At 32.3% G+C, this 18120-nt stretch overlaps 2 protein-coding genes across 2 annotated transcripts; both read left to right on the top strand.

Moving 5' to 3' along the window:
• The first annotated feature begins 3709 nt into the window (after positions 1 to 3709).
• LOC107009295 (nuclear pore complex protein NUP98A-like) lies at positions 3710 to 13083 on the top strand. Its single transcript, XM_027915087.1, is given in 14 exon segments — positions 3710 to 3884; positions 4983 to 5264; positions 5467 to 5679; positions 7212 to 7493; positions 7651 to 7896; positions 8478 to 8759; positions 9012 to 9227; positions 9307 to 9944; positions 10103 to 10190; positions 10291 to 10351; positions 10571 to 10706; positions 11839 to 11962; positions 12371 to 12838; positions 12841 to 13083. Coding segments are annotated over 13 exon segments (3051 nt in total). The 5' UTR covers positions 3710 to 3884; positions 4983 to 5041; the 3' UTR covers positions 12915 to 13083.
• Positions 13084 to 14848: 1765 nt separating this feature from the next.
• Positions 14849 to 16917, top strand: LOC107009569. Its single transcript, XM_015208910.2, has 3 exons — positions 14849 to 15482; positions 15556 to 15741; positions 16340 to 16917. Exons 1-3 carry the CDS (start codon positions 14994 to 14996, stop codon positions 16622 to 16624), a joined length of 960 nt encoding a protein of 319 aa, XP_015064396.1. The 5' UTR covers positions 14849 to 14993; the 3' UTR covers positions 16625 to 16917.
• The last annotated feature ends 1203 nt before the right edge of the window (positions 16918 to 18120 follow it).

Raw genomic sequence — 18120 nt, 5'->3', positions numbered from 1 at the left:
AAAGAAGATGACCACTGGTGCATGGGTATGGGTGTGGAGGTGGGGTGGGGTTGGTATAAAGAGACTAATGTGGAACTAATATTTTATTTTTTTAACTATTTAGTTAATGCATGTCAACAGTTAAAAAATAGGTATCATTTAACAAAAAATAAATACTTAAAAATAAAATTTTACTCTATTCACGCCCTAAGAGCAGTGACATACACTTATTTTGCCACATCAAGATTTTGTGTTTAATAGACAAATATTTTAAAGAATTTAGGTGTTCAACAGATATAAGTCCTAGTTGAGATGTCTAAGTGAATTATGCGAATAACCTTAAGGAGTTGTTGATGACTTAAGTCATTTTTTTATTATCTTAAATTATCAACTGTTTTCTAATTATGTAAAAAATTTATTTGAATAAACTTACAGATTCTCAGATTCATGGAGAAAATTAATGTAATTGTCTGTTCAAATTGAAAAGTTTTGAGACATGCATCAAGTGTGTCTAGTAGGAACTAGGAAGAGAAAAATTTCAAGACTTTCTTTTTCATCACACATGTCACCACCAACTAATTCACCTCGACGGCACACACGCTTTGTCGCGACTCACCCCACTTTCCGTTCGACCCATACAATACGTGATTCGAATCATGTTTCGGTATAAAATTCGAATTAAAATTTGATTTGATTTGTGATATAAATTTAATTTGAGTTTTAATTTTTGATTTTGTTTTAATATAAAATTTGACTTTGCTTTAATATAAAATTTGACTTCACCTCGAATTTTTAATCCTAATTTGAGATTCGACTTCTACTTTGACTAAAAAATTTCTAGAGCGCTATCTTTATTCAATACTTGAGCTTAATTCAAAACACTTTGATTAAAGATAGCATTGTTAACATTATATTTTGGCACATTTCATTTCTTATTTTTAAGAATATCACTGAGATTCTTATTCTTGACAATTTATCAAATTAAGTTGGCATATCTTTAACACTAATTTCAATCAAAAAATCCAAAAAAAAAAAATTACCTTCTACCTTATTTTCAAATATTTTACTTAATTATAATTAATTACTTTTATATTAAAAATCACACAAAATATGTTAATACTTTGATTCAAATATGAACATTCATTTTTTTAACTCTGTTATTATAACTTGAAATAAATCATTAGTTTCCCCTACGAATTTTAAGCCAAATAAGTGTACTAAATTCTATATAGTTATATAATTTGTATGAATTAGGATTAAAAACATTCATCGATATATATAAGAAAAAGTGAAAATTATATAAGTGAAGGTTTTTTTTTAATAATTACCATTTTTAAGTATAATTTTAATTTGTTACTATTTTTGTCAACTTTTAGCAATACTTATTTAAAATAATTTTAAAACAATTTTAATACATGTTTAATACAACACTATTTCATAATGCAAGTTTCAGTTTAATTTTTTTCTTAAAACTTACATATGTCATACAAATGAATTATAACTATTTTTAATACATATTTAATATTTTTTTCTCACCACTTATAATTTTTATATAATATAAATGAATTATATGTAGCATTTTAACATACATTGTGTAATGATATAAACATTGGAAATTTTATAACATTCATACATAATACTAGACATGCGTTAATACTTAATTAGAAGATAAAAAAATGATCTGAATTTTTATAGTAAACTAATCAACTTCTAAAACAAAATGCTAAAAAAAATTTATTTCTTATTATTTATTATTTATCGTAAGGCCTAACATTTTTGCAAGTCTCCATGTTGTGATCTTTTTATCCATAGTTTATGTTGAGCGAATTTCTTTTAAAAAATAATTATTTATCTTAAATATACTCTCTGATTCGTAAACTACATAAAACTTGTATCAATAATTAATTAGACAAGTAATCTAATCGTAAGAAATGAAAAAACATAATAAACGCCAAATGAATTAAATTTAAATTAAAATGTATTACACTCATTTTAAAGTTGAATTAGAAGCAAATTAAACATGAATTCAAAAAGAAGCAAACGAAAGAGCATTATGTGATTTGTAAATTGAATAAAGCTTACATCAATAATGAATTAAACAAGTAATTCAATCATAACAAATCAATCAATAAACTGCAAAATGAATTAATTTGTATTAAAAATCCATTACACAAATATTAAAGTTGAATTAAAAGAGAGAATTATGCATACATAAAAAATGTAAGTAATGAAACACCAATGATCTATAGAGTGAATTAAGTTTATATCAATAATGAATTAAACAAGTAATCTAATAGTAACAAATAATAAAGTACAACATATTAAAAGTGTATTACACAATATTAAGGTTGAATTAGAAGAGAAAATTAACAGTGAAAAACATAACTAACGAAAGACAAGACAATAATTTATAAACTAAATTAAACTTGTATTATTCATGAATAAATTATGTATTATAAGTGTCTTATAAATTATTTTGGTTTGTATCTCTAAGAACATCAGTGATGTTTGCAATATGGATTATGTCTATGTTATAAGTGTATTACAAGTGTTTTCTTAAATTATTTTGGTTGATATCACTATAAAAAAAGTGTGAAGTTTGTAATACAACTTTAATACAATTGCGATATAGTTCCACAAATTTCACTTTTTTCGAGTTTCAATTTATTTTTTTTTTCAAAATCAATTATAAACTTAATCAAACCATCTTAAAATTGAGATATAAACTTCAAACGACATTTTTAATTATTTGTAGGAACTACATATCTAAATTAATCACAGATCCGTAAAATTCAAAATTTGAAGCTTTATAGTGACCGTCAAAGGTGAACTCTTGTTTCTGTAATATTAGAGATCTAAAATTTATGCTTAAAAACGTAATTTTGTACAATTTCTGCTTTTTTTATTCTTCTTTTCATCTTGTTTTTGGATAAAAATAGTGATATGCTGATAAAAACTGATTGAGGATGATTTTTTAGATGAAAAACAGAAGAAGAAAAAAAAAGGAAGAAGATAAAAAACGCAAAAGAAAGAGACGAAGAAGTAGAAGAGTCAAAAAAAAAAAAGGAAAGGGAAAGAAGCATAGGAGTAAAAAAATAGAAAGAGACGACGAAGATGAACAATGAAAATAAGAAAAGGAAAAAGAATTGAGAAAAGAGTCTCAAAAAAAAAATTTGAGAAAAGAGGCGCTGTACAATTTTCTTAATTATAAAAAAAATGTTACATTTAGTTTAAAAAAATTATGTTGACATAGATGATAAATACTTTTATAATATAGCATATTTATGAAATTTACCCTTGATTGAAATTAATCGTTAAATAAAAGAAGTTCAAAAAAATTATATAAGTGTGAGAAGGATCAATTATGTATACCCCTAAAACTTTGTTTTAGAAGGATCGAATATGATTACATGATTTAAAAAAGAATTTAAAAAATAACTTCAAATTAATTTCTTCACTTTTGGTTAGATGAAAAAGTATTCTAGGTCATTTGTCTGACGATGGAGTCATATGTGAGCAATTTTTTTTAATGAGAATATATTAATTTTAACTTATTTTTTGATAATCTTTTAAATTAAATTTGAGATTTTCTTCTTCCTGCATAATATATTGTTTAGATTTAAAATTATTTTATCTGTGACGTACAAATTAAAATAACTAAAATAATATATTATATTGGGTTTGAGCTTTTGGTTTATTATAGTTGAGATGAGAAAAGAAAAACGTGTTTTTAATTTAATATATGAGAAGGATATTAGCTTAAACCCAAGCAAATACGCTTACGGTTTGATATCTGCGTAGAGATTATGCAACCATTCTTCTTCTCTGTATATATATATATATTCCAAACAAAACACTTTGACGATCAAAAGGACTCTTCTTCTAAAAGCATGTCACCGCTACAAGTGAGTAAAATTTCATTCTTTAGGTCTTTTGATGCATTATGTCCTGTGTTTATGAATTCTCCTAAATTTTCTTGATTACTTACATGTAAGTGAGTAAAATTTCGTTCTTTAGGCCTTTTGATGCATTATATCCTGTGTTTAAGAGTTTTCCTAAATTTTCTTGATTACTTACATGTGAGTTGAGTATAATTTCATTCTTTAGGCCTTTTAATGCACTGGTGTCCTGTGTTTATGAGTTTTCGCAAATTTTCTTTGATTACTTGCATGTTGATTCCAATCTCCATATACATTATTCTTGAAAAGAAGAATTTTCCCACTTTCTTGCATTCTTGAATCGGGAATGTTGCTCTCTTCTTCTTCTCTTCCTTTTTCTTAGGTCTTCCATATTGGTCTTAGTTAGTTGATAAATAGTTTATATGCTGATTCTTGAAACTGTATTGACAACACAAGTTTTAATTTCTCAACTTTCTTGCATTCTTGAGACGTGATAACTTAATCTGGGAATGTTGCTCTCTTCTTCTTCCTTTTTCTTGGTTTCCTATTTATGCTTTCTTTGTGATTCTTGCATATTAGTTCTTGTTAGTTGATATATTGTTTATGTGTTTAATTTCCCGCTCTCTAGATCCGTTTCTATATATTGACAACCCTTTTATCCCAAGAGAACGTTCTTGGTATTAGTTAGTACACATAGACCACGTACCAGGTTGATGCATTACTACATAAGCATATGAATCAATGTAGTTGAAATCAGATTCAACAATCCATGTAACGTGGATCCAAGAAAAAAGGCATGACGTAGATTACAATTCTTGATAACAAGAATCTGTTGTCATATTAACTTTTCTAGAGAAGCAAAGCGGCTTTGGAATTGGTCGAAAGCTAAATTTGCTCCTTGTGGAAGCAGCTATGCTTATTGAGCTCTACTCTTCTAAAAAAAATTGTTAGTAATAACTGCAATACCTCAGTAGTGAGATTTCTTATGGTGGGTAGCGTTATTGCTTACAATTTCTAAAATCGATCTTGTGCCAGCTATTCATGCTTGTAGTAGTCTTTAATTAGTGACTAGAAAATCAATTCAAGTTGATTTCCTAACTGCAGGACCATTAGACTTTAATGCAGCAACGAATGCTACATCTGGTCAAACACAAAACGTATCTATGGGCTCGTCCACTTTACCGACGTTTGGAAAGAAATATGACTTTAATAGTGTGGCCAATGAACCTTTGGTGGGTTCCATGGATGTCAATGTCTCAGACTCCTCCATAATTGGATATCCAAGAGGTCCTGCATTTGGTGTTTCAAGCAACTCACACTTTGGCACCCCAAGACTTGATTCATACTCCTTTGGCCAACCGGAAGTATCTATGTCAGGGAGCAAAGGTGAACTTATTGTCCATTTTTCTCATGTATTGGAGCAAATTAATCAACATTTTGAAGGAGAATTTTGTTCTGTAATCTATATGGTCTGTATTGATATGAAATCCCTGCTGAGCTTTTATTAAATACTACTGAGTACTATTTATTCCTACTTCATATTTTTGGATATTGTAAGTGTTCAATCTTGATTAAATTTGCAATCCAGGAAAAGGAAGTACACCACCTCTTTTCAAGAGCTCTGGTTTTGGCAAGTCAACTTTTGGCATTAATCAAAAAGGAAGTAGAATAGCATCATATACTGCAACTCCTGATAACGATATCACAGGATCCCAAATTCAATCTATTTGTGGAATGCTGACTTATAAAGATAAAAGCCAGGAGGAGTTGAGGTTTGAGGACTACCAGTTAGGTGATAAAGGTATACTTAACTTGTTTCTTATGTGGATTCAAATTAAGCCTCTTCAAAGATGTTGTTTCTACCTTTATATGTGTATATCTTCCGGCAGTTAAGTTAATTTTAAACTAATTCTTTAGTCTCTATCCAAATACACTCAGAAGAAAGACACTTAAGCTATTGTATGGGAATGATCTACAGACACTCTTTGAATCTTTATCCGCATGAATTCTCTGCCAAATGGATTAAGTATAGCTTTATTTTTCGCCTGTAGTCCAGGTGAGGAATGACATATATAGATTATGCAACCTTTCTTCTATTTATATATATTCCAAAACACATTGACAATCAAAAAGGACTCTTCTTCTTTGTTTTCTCTGTCTCAAAACATGTCGCTACAAGTGGGTAAAATTTCATTCTTTAGGCCCTTTTGATACATTGTGTTCTGTGTTATGAGTTCTCCTAAATTTTCCTGATTACTTACAAATAGTGAGTAGAATTTCATTCTTTAGGCCTTTTGATGCATTGTATCCTGTGTTCAAATGTTTTCCTAATTTTTTTTGATTACTTACATGTGAGTTGAGTAAAATTTCATTCTTTAGGCTTTTTAATGCACTGTGTCCTGTGTTTATGAGTTTTCGTAAATTTCTTTGATCACTTACATGTTGGTTCCGGTTACGTGATAGTTTATGTGGTCGGTCCAATCTCCACATACATTATTCTTGAGAAGAAGAATTTTTTCTCATATACATTGACAACACAGTTTTCAATTTTTCCACTTTCTTGCATTCTTGAATCTTGATAGCTGATTCTGGGAATGTTGCTCTCTTCTTCTTCTTCCTTTTTCTTGGTTCCTTGTTTATGCTTTCTCTGTGGGTCTTCCATATTGGTTCTTAGTTGATAAATAGTTTATATGCTGATTCTTGAAACTGTATTGACAACACAAGTTTTAGTTTCTCCACTTCCTTGCATTCTTGAATCTTGATAACTTAATCTGGGAATGTTGCTCTCTTCTTCTTCCTTTTTCTTTGTGATTTAATATCCCATTCTCTAAATCCATTATGTATCTATTTCTATATGTTGACAACACTTCTATCCAGTGAGTACGTTCTTGGTATTAGTTAGTACGCATAGACTACGTACCAGGTTGACACGTTACTACATAAGCATATGAATCAATGTAGTTGAAATCAGTTTCAACAATCCATGTAACGCGGATCCAAGAAAAGAGGCATGACGTAGATTTCGATTCTTGATAACAAGAATCTGTTTTCATAAAAGGAGAGAGATATCATATTTACTTTTCTAGAGAAGCAAGGAGACTTTGAAATTGGTCGAAAAGCTAAATTTGCTCCTTGTGGAAGTAGCTATGCTTATTGAGCTCTACTCATCTAAAAATTGTTAGCAATAACTGCTTACCTCAGTAGTGAGATTTCTTATGGTGGTAGTGTTATGGCTTACAACTTCTAAAACCGATCTTGTGCCAGCTATTCATGCTTGTAGTTGTCTTTAATTAGTGACTAAAAAATCAATTCAATTTGCTTTCCTAACTGCAGGACCATTAGACTATAATGCAGCAACGAATGCTACATCTGGTCAAACACAAAACATATCTATGGGCTCGTCCACTTTACCGGCATTTGGAAAGAAATATGACTTTAATAGTGTGGCCAATGAACCTCTGGTGTGGTCCAGAGATGTCAATGTCTCAGACTCCTCCGTACTTGGATATCCAAGAGGTCCTGCATTTGGTGTTTCAAACAACTCACACTTTGGCACCCCAAGACTTGATTCATACTCCTTTGGCCAACCAGCACTATCCATTTCAGGGAGCAAAGGTTAACTTTACTGTCCATTTTCTCATGTATTGGAGCAGATTAATCAACATTTCGAGGAAGAATTTTGTTCTGTAATCAATATGCTCTATATTGATCTGAAATCCCTGTTGAGCTTTTATTAAATACTACTAAGTACTATTTATTTCTACTTCAATAGCTCAAGTGTTCAATCTTGATCAAATTTGCAAACCAGGAAAAGAAAGTACACCTTTTTTCAAGAGCTCTAGTTTTGGAAAGTCAACATTTGGCATTAATCAAAATGGAAGTAGAATAGCATCATATACTGCAACTCCTGATACCGATATCACAGGATCCCGAATTCAATCCATTTGTGGAATGCTGACTTATAAAGATAAAAGCCAGGAGGAGTTGAGGTTTGAGGACTACCAGTTAGGTGATAAAGGTATACTTAACTTGTTCTCTTATGTGGATTCAGATTAAGCTTCTTCAAATATGTATTGCTACCTTTATATGTGCATATCTTGTTTAAATTAATTTTAAACAATTTCTTTGGTCTCTATCTAAATACACTCAGAAGAAAGACCGCTTAAGCTATTGTGTGGGAATGATCTACAGACACTCTTTGAATATGTTATCCCCGTGATTTCTCTGCCAAATGGATTAAGTACAGCTTTATTTCTCGCCTGTGGTCCAGGTGAGGAATGACATATATATAGATGCTACATTTAATACTGCTAATTTCATGAAAGGAGAGAAATCATATATGCTTTTCTAGAGCAGAGAAGCGGCTTTGGAATTGGTTGAGAAGCTAAATCTTCTCCTTGTGAAAGTAGCTATGCACATTGAGCTGCACTCTTCTCCAAATATGTTACTAGTAATTACTGCAATATCTCAGTGATTTCTAATGGTGGGTAATGTTATTGTTTCTATTTATGGAACCAGTCTTGTGCCAGCTATTGATGCCTTGTAGCTGTCTTTAATTGGTGATTAGCAAATCAATTCAATCTGCTTTCCTATCTGCAGGAACATTAGCCTTTAATACAACAACGAATGCTATATCTGGTCTATCACAAAACATATACGCGGGCTCATCCACTTCACAGACGTTTGGAAAAAAATATGACGTTAACAGGGTGGCTAATGAACCTCTGTTGTGGCCCGGAGATTCCAATGTCACAGACTTCTGTGCATTTGGACCTCTAAAAGCTTCTTCATTCGGTGTTTCAAGCAACTCACACTTTGGCACCCCAAGTTTTAATTCCTATTCCTTTGGCCAACCAGCTATATCCATGTCAGGGATCAAAGGTTTGCTTTATTGTCCATTTTCTCATGTATTGGACCAGATTATTCAACAATTTGAGGGAGAGTTTTGTTCTGTAATCTAGATGATCCGATTGATATAAGATTATATACTGTTTAATGTGCTATTATATGCTCTATATATTGATCTGAAATCCATGTTAAGCTTTTGTTAAATAGTACTAAGTACCATTTATTCCTACTTCATAGTTTTGAATATCCTGATTGTTCAATCTTTAGATCAAACTTTCTGACCAGGAAAAGAAAGTACTTTGCTCCAGAACTCTGGTTTTGGAAAGTTCGCAGTTGGTAATAATCAGAAAGGAAGTAGAATAGCATCATACATTGCAACTCCAGATATAGATAACATATTTCTCGATGGTGGAGGAATTCAATCCATTTGTGGAATGCAGATTTATCAACATAAAAGCCAGGAGGAGTTGAGGTTTGAGGACTACCAGTTAGGTGATAAAGGTATTCTTATCTGTAGATTACAAAGAAATCTACCTTGTATTTCATTTACTTTTTTATACTTTCATGAGTGAATTTGCAGGTCAGAAATGTGGTTCTTCATTTGGTGTTTCCGGCACTCAAGGGTTTGGTGTCATCGACAAAACGAGGCCATTTATATCACCAGTATTTAACCAATCAACTATTAATCAACCTGTTTATTCCCATTTTCCAAGTACATTTGCAGTGGAAAGAGCAGGGATTGACTCTCTATCAAATGAAAATTCTACCCCATCTTCGAAGCCACAGCAGCAGTCCATTTCCCATATATTTCCCCCAAACACATCATTGTTAAACTCTTATGGCACTGGAAGTAGAGTGCAATCTACTGCCTCAAATGTTTCTTTTTCTTCGTGGACCCATTCGAGTCCATTTGCACCTTTTAATCCAGCTTCCAGTTCTTCCACTACCTCCACCTTTTCTACATTAAGGAATCCGTGGTCTTTATCAACATCTACCCCTCTATCTCCATGTTCAGTTTCACCTTCTTCATATCCTTTGTTAGCAGTACCATCAGGCCCTGATTTTGATCAAAAGAACTATTTTCCTCCCACACCTGTTTTAACTACAGGAGGCACTCCACTATCCACATTTTGCTTGAACTGCCTAAAGCAGTCACAGCCTACTCCACCAGGACTTTCTAATGTTTCAAGCGCTCCACTTGCGACGAGTCAAAATACTGTAAGTGTTTCTGAACGTATATCCAATTAGATCTTATTTATATGTCTCTGTCATTTGCTTTCTGTCATAAACAATATAAATGGCACCTTGTGGTCTATAGAAGCGGTGAAGCTCTTCTATTGTGGTGTTGTACATCTAAGTTGTTGCTACTCTTGCAGCCTCGGTTCTCTGTTCCTCTGCAGCCCGAAATGACTCCAAAAGTTGGAAAAACACTTCCAATAACCAAGGTTTCTCGCCCATCAACAGGTACACGTAGTGCAGTATATCTTGTTATTTTTTATGTCGACAGTATGTTGGATTGTAAACAATGTAATTAGTCCTCCCGGCCCCTGTTTCCTGTAAGAAGGTGCTAGTTTCTCAGAAATTGGACAAGGATTTGGTCAGCAGCCAAGTGTCAATGGCCAACAGTGAGTATCAAACTTAACTATCTATTGTTTTACTTTACTTTGTGTGTTATTGAATGCCTAATTTTGACTTCTAGACTTCACTCACATTTTTTTATTTTTGTTGCCTACACTCCCCTTTTAATCTGATTGTTTTCTTTTTTTTGTGTCTCTTCTTTTTCTTGCCTCAGAGATCGTTTTTTTTGTACTTTCTCATGCACCGGCTATACCTTATATTTTCAGGTCTTACTTTCCGAGAATCATGGAAGTCAAGCCATCACCAATTATGCCTGCTGCTGAAACACAACCTTCAGTCCAAATCTCAGTTGAGCACCCGTTTTTGGAAACATCCATCCGGTATGGAATTTCCTGTTTACCTGTAAGTTTCACATTTCTGAACAAGTAAATATAATTAATGTTGCTCCTGGATGTGTTCATTGGTCTCAAACCAAGTAATTATACTCACTAGTAGTTACATAATCCTCAACATTATCTTTGTCCCAAAAAAAAAGTAGTTACATAATGTACTGGGATACCTCATTACAGTCGATATAATGCTATGCACCTTGAAAGACAGATTTATTTATTACCTTTATTAAATCGTAATTGTGGATGCTTTCCTGTCAAAGTAGATGTAACTGCGTCTAGTTGCTGGACTTTGGCTTTATATTTGTTTGGTTTTACTGCATCATGTAGGTTTATATAAATAAATTTCAGTATTTCTCCAATCAGATATAAACATCAATATAGTTGTCCAAATTCCAAACAAACTCTTCAAAGTATCAGGCGTGATTATGTTTTTATTAGATTCACTATATTGGTTATGCTTAAGGTGAAAACAACCGTTGTAGGGTATTATGAAAAATTATCCTTTTGTTGGTTGCTGGTTTCTAACAACCTTGCACCATTGATAATTCGACGTTCATCTCTTAGTCAGCATAGGTTAGCACCTCAGGAATACAAACCTACAAGTGATAAACCAAAGGTGAGAAGTATAATTTTAGGGATAATGCACAAGTACCCCTTCAACCTATGCCTGAAATCTCAGGGACACACTTATACTATGATAAGGTCTTATTACCCCTGAACTTATTTTATTAATAATTTTTTACCCCTTTTTGCCCTACGTGGCACTATCTTGTGGGCTCACCGCTGATTGACTTTTTTTTTTTTCAAACTAGTGCCACGTAGGCCGAAAAGGGATAGAAAATTACTTATAAAATAAGTTCAGGGGGTGATAGGACCTTAGTATAGAATAAATGTGTCTCTGGGATTTCGGGCATAGGTTGAGGAGGTACTTGTGCATTTTCCCATAATTTTATGCGAGTCATGTTTAGTAGTTCCTGGGCATGCTTTGGTTGGTGGACCAAAAGTTTAAGTTGCAATCATATGCAAAGATTGCAAGTATGGGTATCCTTTCGGTGAAAAAATTCAGGACAAAGTCCATATTTTCCTCTAATCCAAGTTTAACACTGGAAGATTAAACAGGACTATAATATTTGTTTATGTAGGTACTCTTTTTCATGGATAAAGAAAACGCTTCTGGTGTACTAAGGACAGAAGTCATCGTCATTCCAGGGGACCAGGTTCGTCCTACTGCAGAATCTCCACTGGGGGCTGATTCATCTATGGACAGTAAGCTTTCTTTTTTGATAAACATATGCAAGCATGTCTTTCTTTCGTTGATTGGTTAAGCTGGATTCTATTAGATGCACAAGTCAATTATCATTGTTACATGTAATGTTTTAGTGGACTACTTAATATCAAGTACCATTTTATGTCTGCTCCATCAAGATCCCATTTTGTTAAAGCTCAAAGCCTGGAATCTCTAATAGTGCAAATCAAAAACCAAGTAACTTCATGGATTGGTGATTCGTTTACAAGAATTTTGACACTAGAAAAATCATCATTTGTTTTCTGTTTTGAGTATATTCAAGGATATAAAATATAACTTGCTACTTTACAAGTTCCAAGAATTAAGAACGAAACTAACCAAGTTTGCTATTTAATTGTGTAATAATTCCTTTTTCTGATTAAATGTAGGGATGCATGACAGAGACAAAGTTGGTGACAAGCCCAAGTTAGAGCCTGAAGAGATGCATCATGATAATTGTGGCGATGATAAGGATGTGGATGGCAATATGCCAAAGCTTCAACGTGCTGATTACTACACCGTTCCTTCTATGGAGGAGTTGCTATCCAAGGAGAAGGAAGAAGCTGATTTTTGTTGCCACGTGAAGGACTTTGTGATAGGAAGACATGGGTATGGAAGCATCAAGTTCTTGGGAGAAACAGATGTCCGGAAGCTTGACCTTGATTCTGCTATCCAGTTCAATCATCGTGAGGTTGTTATCTATATGGATGAGAGCAAGAAGCCTCCAGTTGGACAAGGCCTCAACAAGCCAGCTGAGATAACTCTCCTTAATGTCAGATGCATCAACAACTCGACTGGGAAGGAGTACAGAGATGGACCAATGGTCAACAAATACAGAGATATGCTTATTAAGAAGCAGTTGAGCTTGATGCAGAATTTGTTTCTTATGATCCAGTTGAAGGGCAGTGGAAATTTAGGGTGTCACACTTGTAATCGTGAGTTCAAATTTTTCTTGGTTGGTTTTGTGACATAACCAAATGATTGAATTGTTAAAGATGTTTTCCTTTTTTACAATTTGCTCACTTTGATTTTGTCCCACTAGAATTTCACCTTTTTCATCATGCACTTTGGTTCCCATTGATCCAAGTTATTACTGATTTTCTTTCGAAGTTTATTCATATTGTGGATCTCTTGCAAAGTTTTTTCTAGTTTGAGCTATCGGTTGTGGTAAGTTATATTATATCTCCTCCAAGTAACCTTTCTTATTGTACTTGTTTGTGGGTAAACAGTACAATGGATCCTTCGTATTGATGAATCCATTGATGCTTCATAGTCCACCATTTTGTTTCTAAATGTTCCTTCCATAGGTACATTTTGTCGACTCTTCAAAAATGTCAGTGGGTGCGTATCGCAGTTTTCAAAAGTAGTATATTTTTTGGAGTGTGTTGGAAGTATTATATTTTTAAAGAATCCGATACGGGTGCCGACATAGCATTTTGTGACATGGATTGAGAAGAAATTATAAAACGGGGTCAACCATTTTCGTTTCTAATGTCCTTTCCCCTATTGCCTACTAAATGTGTTTTATTGTTTATTCTGCTGTTTTGACATTAAACTAAATCTGTTCTCCCCGCTATAGTTGATATACTGGATTTTCATATGGTGTATAACCAACCCGTCATCTGTCTGTAATCTCTAAAATGCTTTGATTACGCCTTCATAATTTAGTGGTATTAATTACACTATATTAGTGGTAATTAAAAATATTCACCTTAGTGCAGCCTCTTTACCTAGTTTTATTTTAAAATAAGGTGTAGAATTCCCCCCCCCCCCAAAATTATCGTGGAGTTAACTCTAATAAAAAAATCACTTTTTCCTTCAAGACATTTAATTAGGGATTAAAATACTTCTTATTTTCACTTCACTTATAATTATAAAATAAAGAAAGTATATTAATTGTAATGAAAAACGCCTAGCTGAAAAATCGATCAGAAAATATATAATATGATCTAAATGAAACATCTACGCAATAACAGCCCAACAATAAAAAGTCGCAACCATCATGTCTTCACTAATCTCATGTCTCCAAATCAAATTCATGTAATTAGTTATAGAATGCTTAAAATAGAACTTGTTATTCTGTCTCGATTAATTATATAATTACGTGTTATTTTTTATCGCAAGTAACTTTATTCATCAGAATTTGAATATAAAGGGAAAGAATCATTTAATAGCCTTACCTTTGCTGTAATTTGAACACAAAAATCTTATAATTCTTTACCCGATCACTAGATTACGGATTAGTGGCTGCAATTCTATATTTAAAAAGAAAAGGAAAAAATAACAAAAAAAGGAAGGTACCAGTTCATTGCCTCTAATAAAAGCCAAATCAAATCTATGAATCATTTATTTAAGTTTTGGTCAAATGTATATTTTTAACTTTAAGGTTAATAACTCATAAAGATAAAAAAGAAATAATATGATAATTTATGTATTGATTTTAAAAAATGATAAGTATTATAGACTAATTATTTATAAAAAAAGATAACATATAAAATGAGAGGAAAGAGAGTAAAAGTCAACTAATAAAATTGTAATTCAATTACTTATTTCTTTGAGTAAAAAATCAATAAGTAATTAAAACTCAGCTAGTAAAATTGTAATTCGATTACTTATTTCTTTTGAGAAAAAATGAAATACAGTGAAGGTAGTACGTCTAAATTTGCTCAAACTGCATAATATAATCAAATTCCAACTGGCAGTTGATAGTAAAAAAAAAATGTTTTTAACATTTATTATTTCCTGTGAGAGATACTCTTGGTCTCCTATGTCCATGCCCTTCAGTCCCTCAATTAACTGCACTCTCACGCAATATTTGGCATACAAAACAAATAAACAAACTAGGACCAACGTGGGTGTTGGACTTTTCTATTACTATATATAATTAAAAATATAATATGATACTGCTTCATTATATACTCATCATATATCCTAGATCTACTCATCTCTATTATTTCTCCAATTATATTCCTCTTCTTCTTCCTTCTTAAGAAATTATTAGATCAATCAACAATGTCGTCAACGCATCATGCTAAGACAGATTCGGAGGTGACGAGTTTAGCCCCGTCATCTCCGAATCGGCCCGTTTACTACGTCCAAAGCCCGTCAAGAGATTCGCATGATGGAGAAAAGACCACTAATTCGTTCCACTCCACTCCTATACTTAGCCCGATGGGCTCACCGGGCCGACAATCTCGCGACTCGTCCTCTACGCGTTATTCGGGCTCGCTAAAGCCCGGTTCGCAGAAGTCGAGTAACGGGTCCAGGAGCAACAGTGGGAGACACCATAATCATCGTCATCGTAAAGGAGATAAACAGCAATGGAAAGAATTTGATGCTATAGAAGAAGAAGGACTACTTGATGACGACGCCTATAGTAAAGGTGTCCCTCGTCGCTGTTATTTCTTGGCTTTTGTTGTTGGATTCTTTTTGCTATTCACTTTCTTTTCTTTGATCTTGTGGGGTGCTAGCAGAAATCAGAAACCTGTCGTTACGATGAAGGTAATAATTAAAAAAATATTTATACAATCAGATCACGACAAACAGACTTAAATTGATTTATAAATGTGTGCAGAGTATTTCATATAATGAATTTGGGGTTCAATCGGGGATGGATTTCTCTGGAGTTGCAACAGTGATGGTATCAATGAACTGTACAGTGAAGCTGATATTGCGTAACACAGGCACATTCTTTGGTGTGCATGTAACTTCTACGCCTCTTGTTCTTTCCTTTTCACAGCTTACCCTTGCTACAGGAACGGTAAGTAGTCAACTACATCTTATTAGTATTATTTACTAATATTGTGCCTTGATCGATGTACTTAGAAAACAAGTTAATACTCGTTTTTTTTTTAAAAAAAATGATCTAATTTAACTTGACTCGTAGTTTAAGAAAATAAATTACAAATCAAGTTAAAAACTGAAATTAAAATACTGCCAAAGAAAATAAATCATTTTTTTAGATGAACTAAAAAAATATCATTCTTTTTTAACTGGAGAGAATACAAATTTACACTTTAGATCACTTACCACTAAATGACTACAGGTAATTCTCTTGATAAGTATTATTTGATCTCTAGTTAGATCATAACTTTTTATATATATGTTTGTAATTATGATGTAGGGGGTGGGGGAGGGGGAGGGAAAATAAGGGAGAGAATTACCGAGATGAGAACTACATAATCGAGCTCTAGCTTAATATAAAGTTCAAAATTACGAATTAATTGAGTTACCAAAATCTCTTTCGATTAGAACGTAACTATCATGCTGTTACGTGATAAAAATTGATTGATAATACAATTTTTTATATATTGTGGGTGTATTACTAATCATAGTGTTTATGTGTTTGGGTAGAGCAGATAAAGAAGTTTTACCAAAGAAGAAAAAGTCAGAGAACAGTAACAGTGAGTTTAATAGGAAATAAAATTCCATTGTATGGAGGTGGAGTGGACTTGATGAGCAAGGAGGGTAAACCAGTAGCACCAGTTTCGTTGACCTTAGATTTCAAGGTTCGAGCCAGGGCTTATGTTTTGGGGAGACTGGTTAAGCCCAAGTTTTACAAGAGGGTTCAATGCAACGTTGTTATGGACCCTAAGAAAATGAACGTTCCAATTTCGTTGAAGAAATTCTGCACCTATATATGACTTAAAATCACAAAATACGAAGGGCGGTGTAACAAAGAGACAAACAAGATGAGAAAAATATATAGGCAAGTGCTTGCTAGCTGCTAAGATTTGTAATAATTTTTTGAATTATTATTATTTTAGAGGAAAATGAGGTGTGGCTGCCAGGTAATTTGTCGGTTTTGATTGTGATATTGAGTGAATTATAAATGCCAGTTGAGGAAAATCATAAACATAGAAACTGATGTATTTATACTTTTTTTTTATTTCTACATTGTTTTGGTTCATTCAATTGAGATTTGTATTACTTTCTCTATCATCTATTACTTGTCTATTTTTTATTTTTTAATTTTTTCTAATTATTTATTTATTTTAATAATTCAAGAAAAGACAAAAAAAAAATACTTGTTTTATTTTAAATTTATTACTTTGAAAAAGATAAAAAAAACTTCTTTAAAATCTTAAATTTTAATTAGAGGGAAGGAATAGTAATAAGTCATTCGTGTGTATGATTTGTGTGCTATTCCTTTTATGGGAAAATTACGCGGTTAAGCAAATCTATACTATTTAATTACTCATCATAGTTATAGTTTGTTATAATTACCACTAGCGACTAACATTATACATTAATTACGTGGGCTGACTTCGAGTTTGTATAATTAGTCATGTTTGTATATGTATAATTCTCCGGGATATACAAATAAATATGTATAACATACAATTTTTTAATCTATATACATATACATATACAATTCACCTCTCTCCACTCTCTGCCCTCTCTCGCTCGCCTCTCTCCTCCCTCTCCCGATCTCGTTTGCCATTTATACAAATGTATATGTATAATATACAGTTATATATTATTTTATACATATACAGTTCACTCTCTCCCACTCTCTTCCCAATCTCGCTCGCCTCTCTCCTTCCTCTCTCAATCTCGCTTGCCTCTCTCCTCTCTCTCCCAGTCTCACTCGCCTCTCTCCTCCATATAACATGTAGCTACAAATTGTAATTATTAAATCATAGCTATAAAAAATAATTAATTATTTTTAAGTGAATATATGCAAAATTTTCGTTTTTTTATTCTACTAGTAAATATTTCTCATCAGGTTAATCGGTGAATTGTTATTGGCACATGAGTGTGTGTCTCTTGTCTCTAGTCTCCAAGGAAAATTTTATGGTGTATGAGGTATACCATGTAATAGTTGTATGAGGAATTTTTTTTAATAGAAAAAAGTATATTTGTAGGTTCCGTGTCATTTTCTCTTCTTACTCCTCCACCCCACCTTTTATTTACCCCTCTCTTTAATATGAAGTACTTGATATTATTATTTTTTAATTCTAATGTATTTCATTGCATAAATTTAAAATAATACAATAACAGGATCAAAGAAAAAAATAGTACTATATTAAAATTAGCATTTCATTATCTCTTAAAAATTAATATTTATTTCATTGCCTTTTTATTGCTCATAAATACTCATTTGTCAAAAATCAAATCAAGATAAATATATTGATAC

This window comes from Solanum pennellii, chromosome 2, assembly GCF_001406875.1.
Source record: "Solanum pennellii chromosome 2, SPENNV200".
Lineage (NCBI taxonomy): Eukaryota > Viridiplantae > Streptophyta > Magnoliopsida > Solanales > Solanaceae > Solanum > Solanum pennellii.
This window is presented reverse-complemented; position numbering and strand designations above follow the sequence as displayed.

What these genes read in the sequence shown, in the direction of transcription:
- LOC107009569 (XM_015208910.2), top strand. Translation starts at nt 14,994, where the DNA reads ATGTCGTCAACGCATCATGCTAAGACAGATTCGGAGGTGACGAGTTTA. An exon ending in AACCTGTCGTTACGATGAAG is followed by an intron (nt 15,483 to 15,555) that starts GTAATAATTAAA and finishes AAATGTGTGCAG; the next exon opens with AGTATTTCATATAATGAATT. An exon ending in TTACCCTTGCTACAGGAACG is followed by an intron (nt 15,742 to 16,339) that starts GTAAGTAGTCAA and finishes TGGGTAGAGCAG; the next exon opens with ATAAAGAAGTTTTACCAAAG.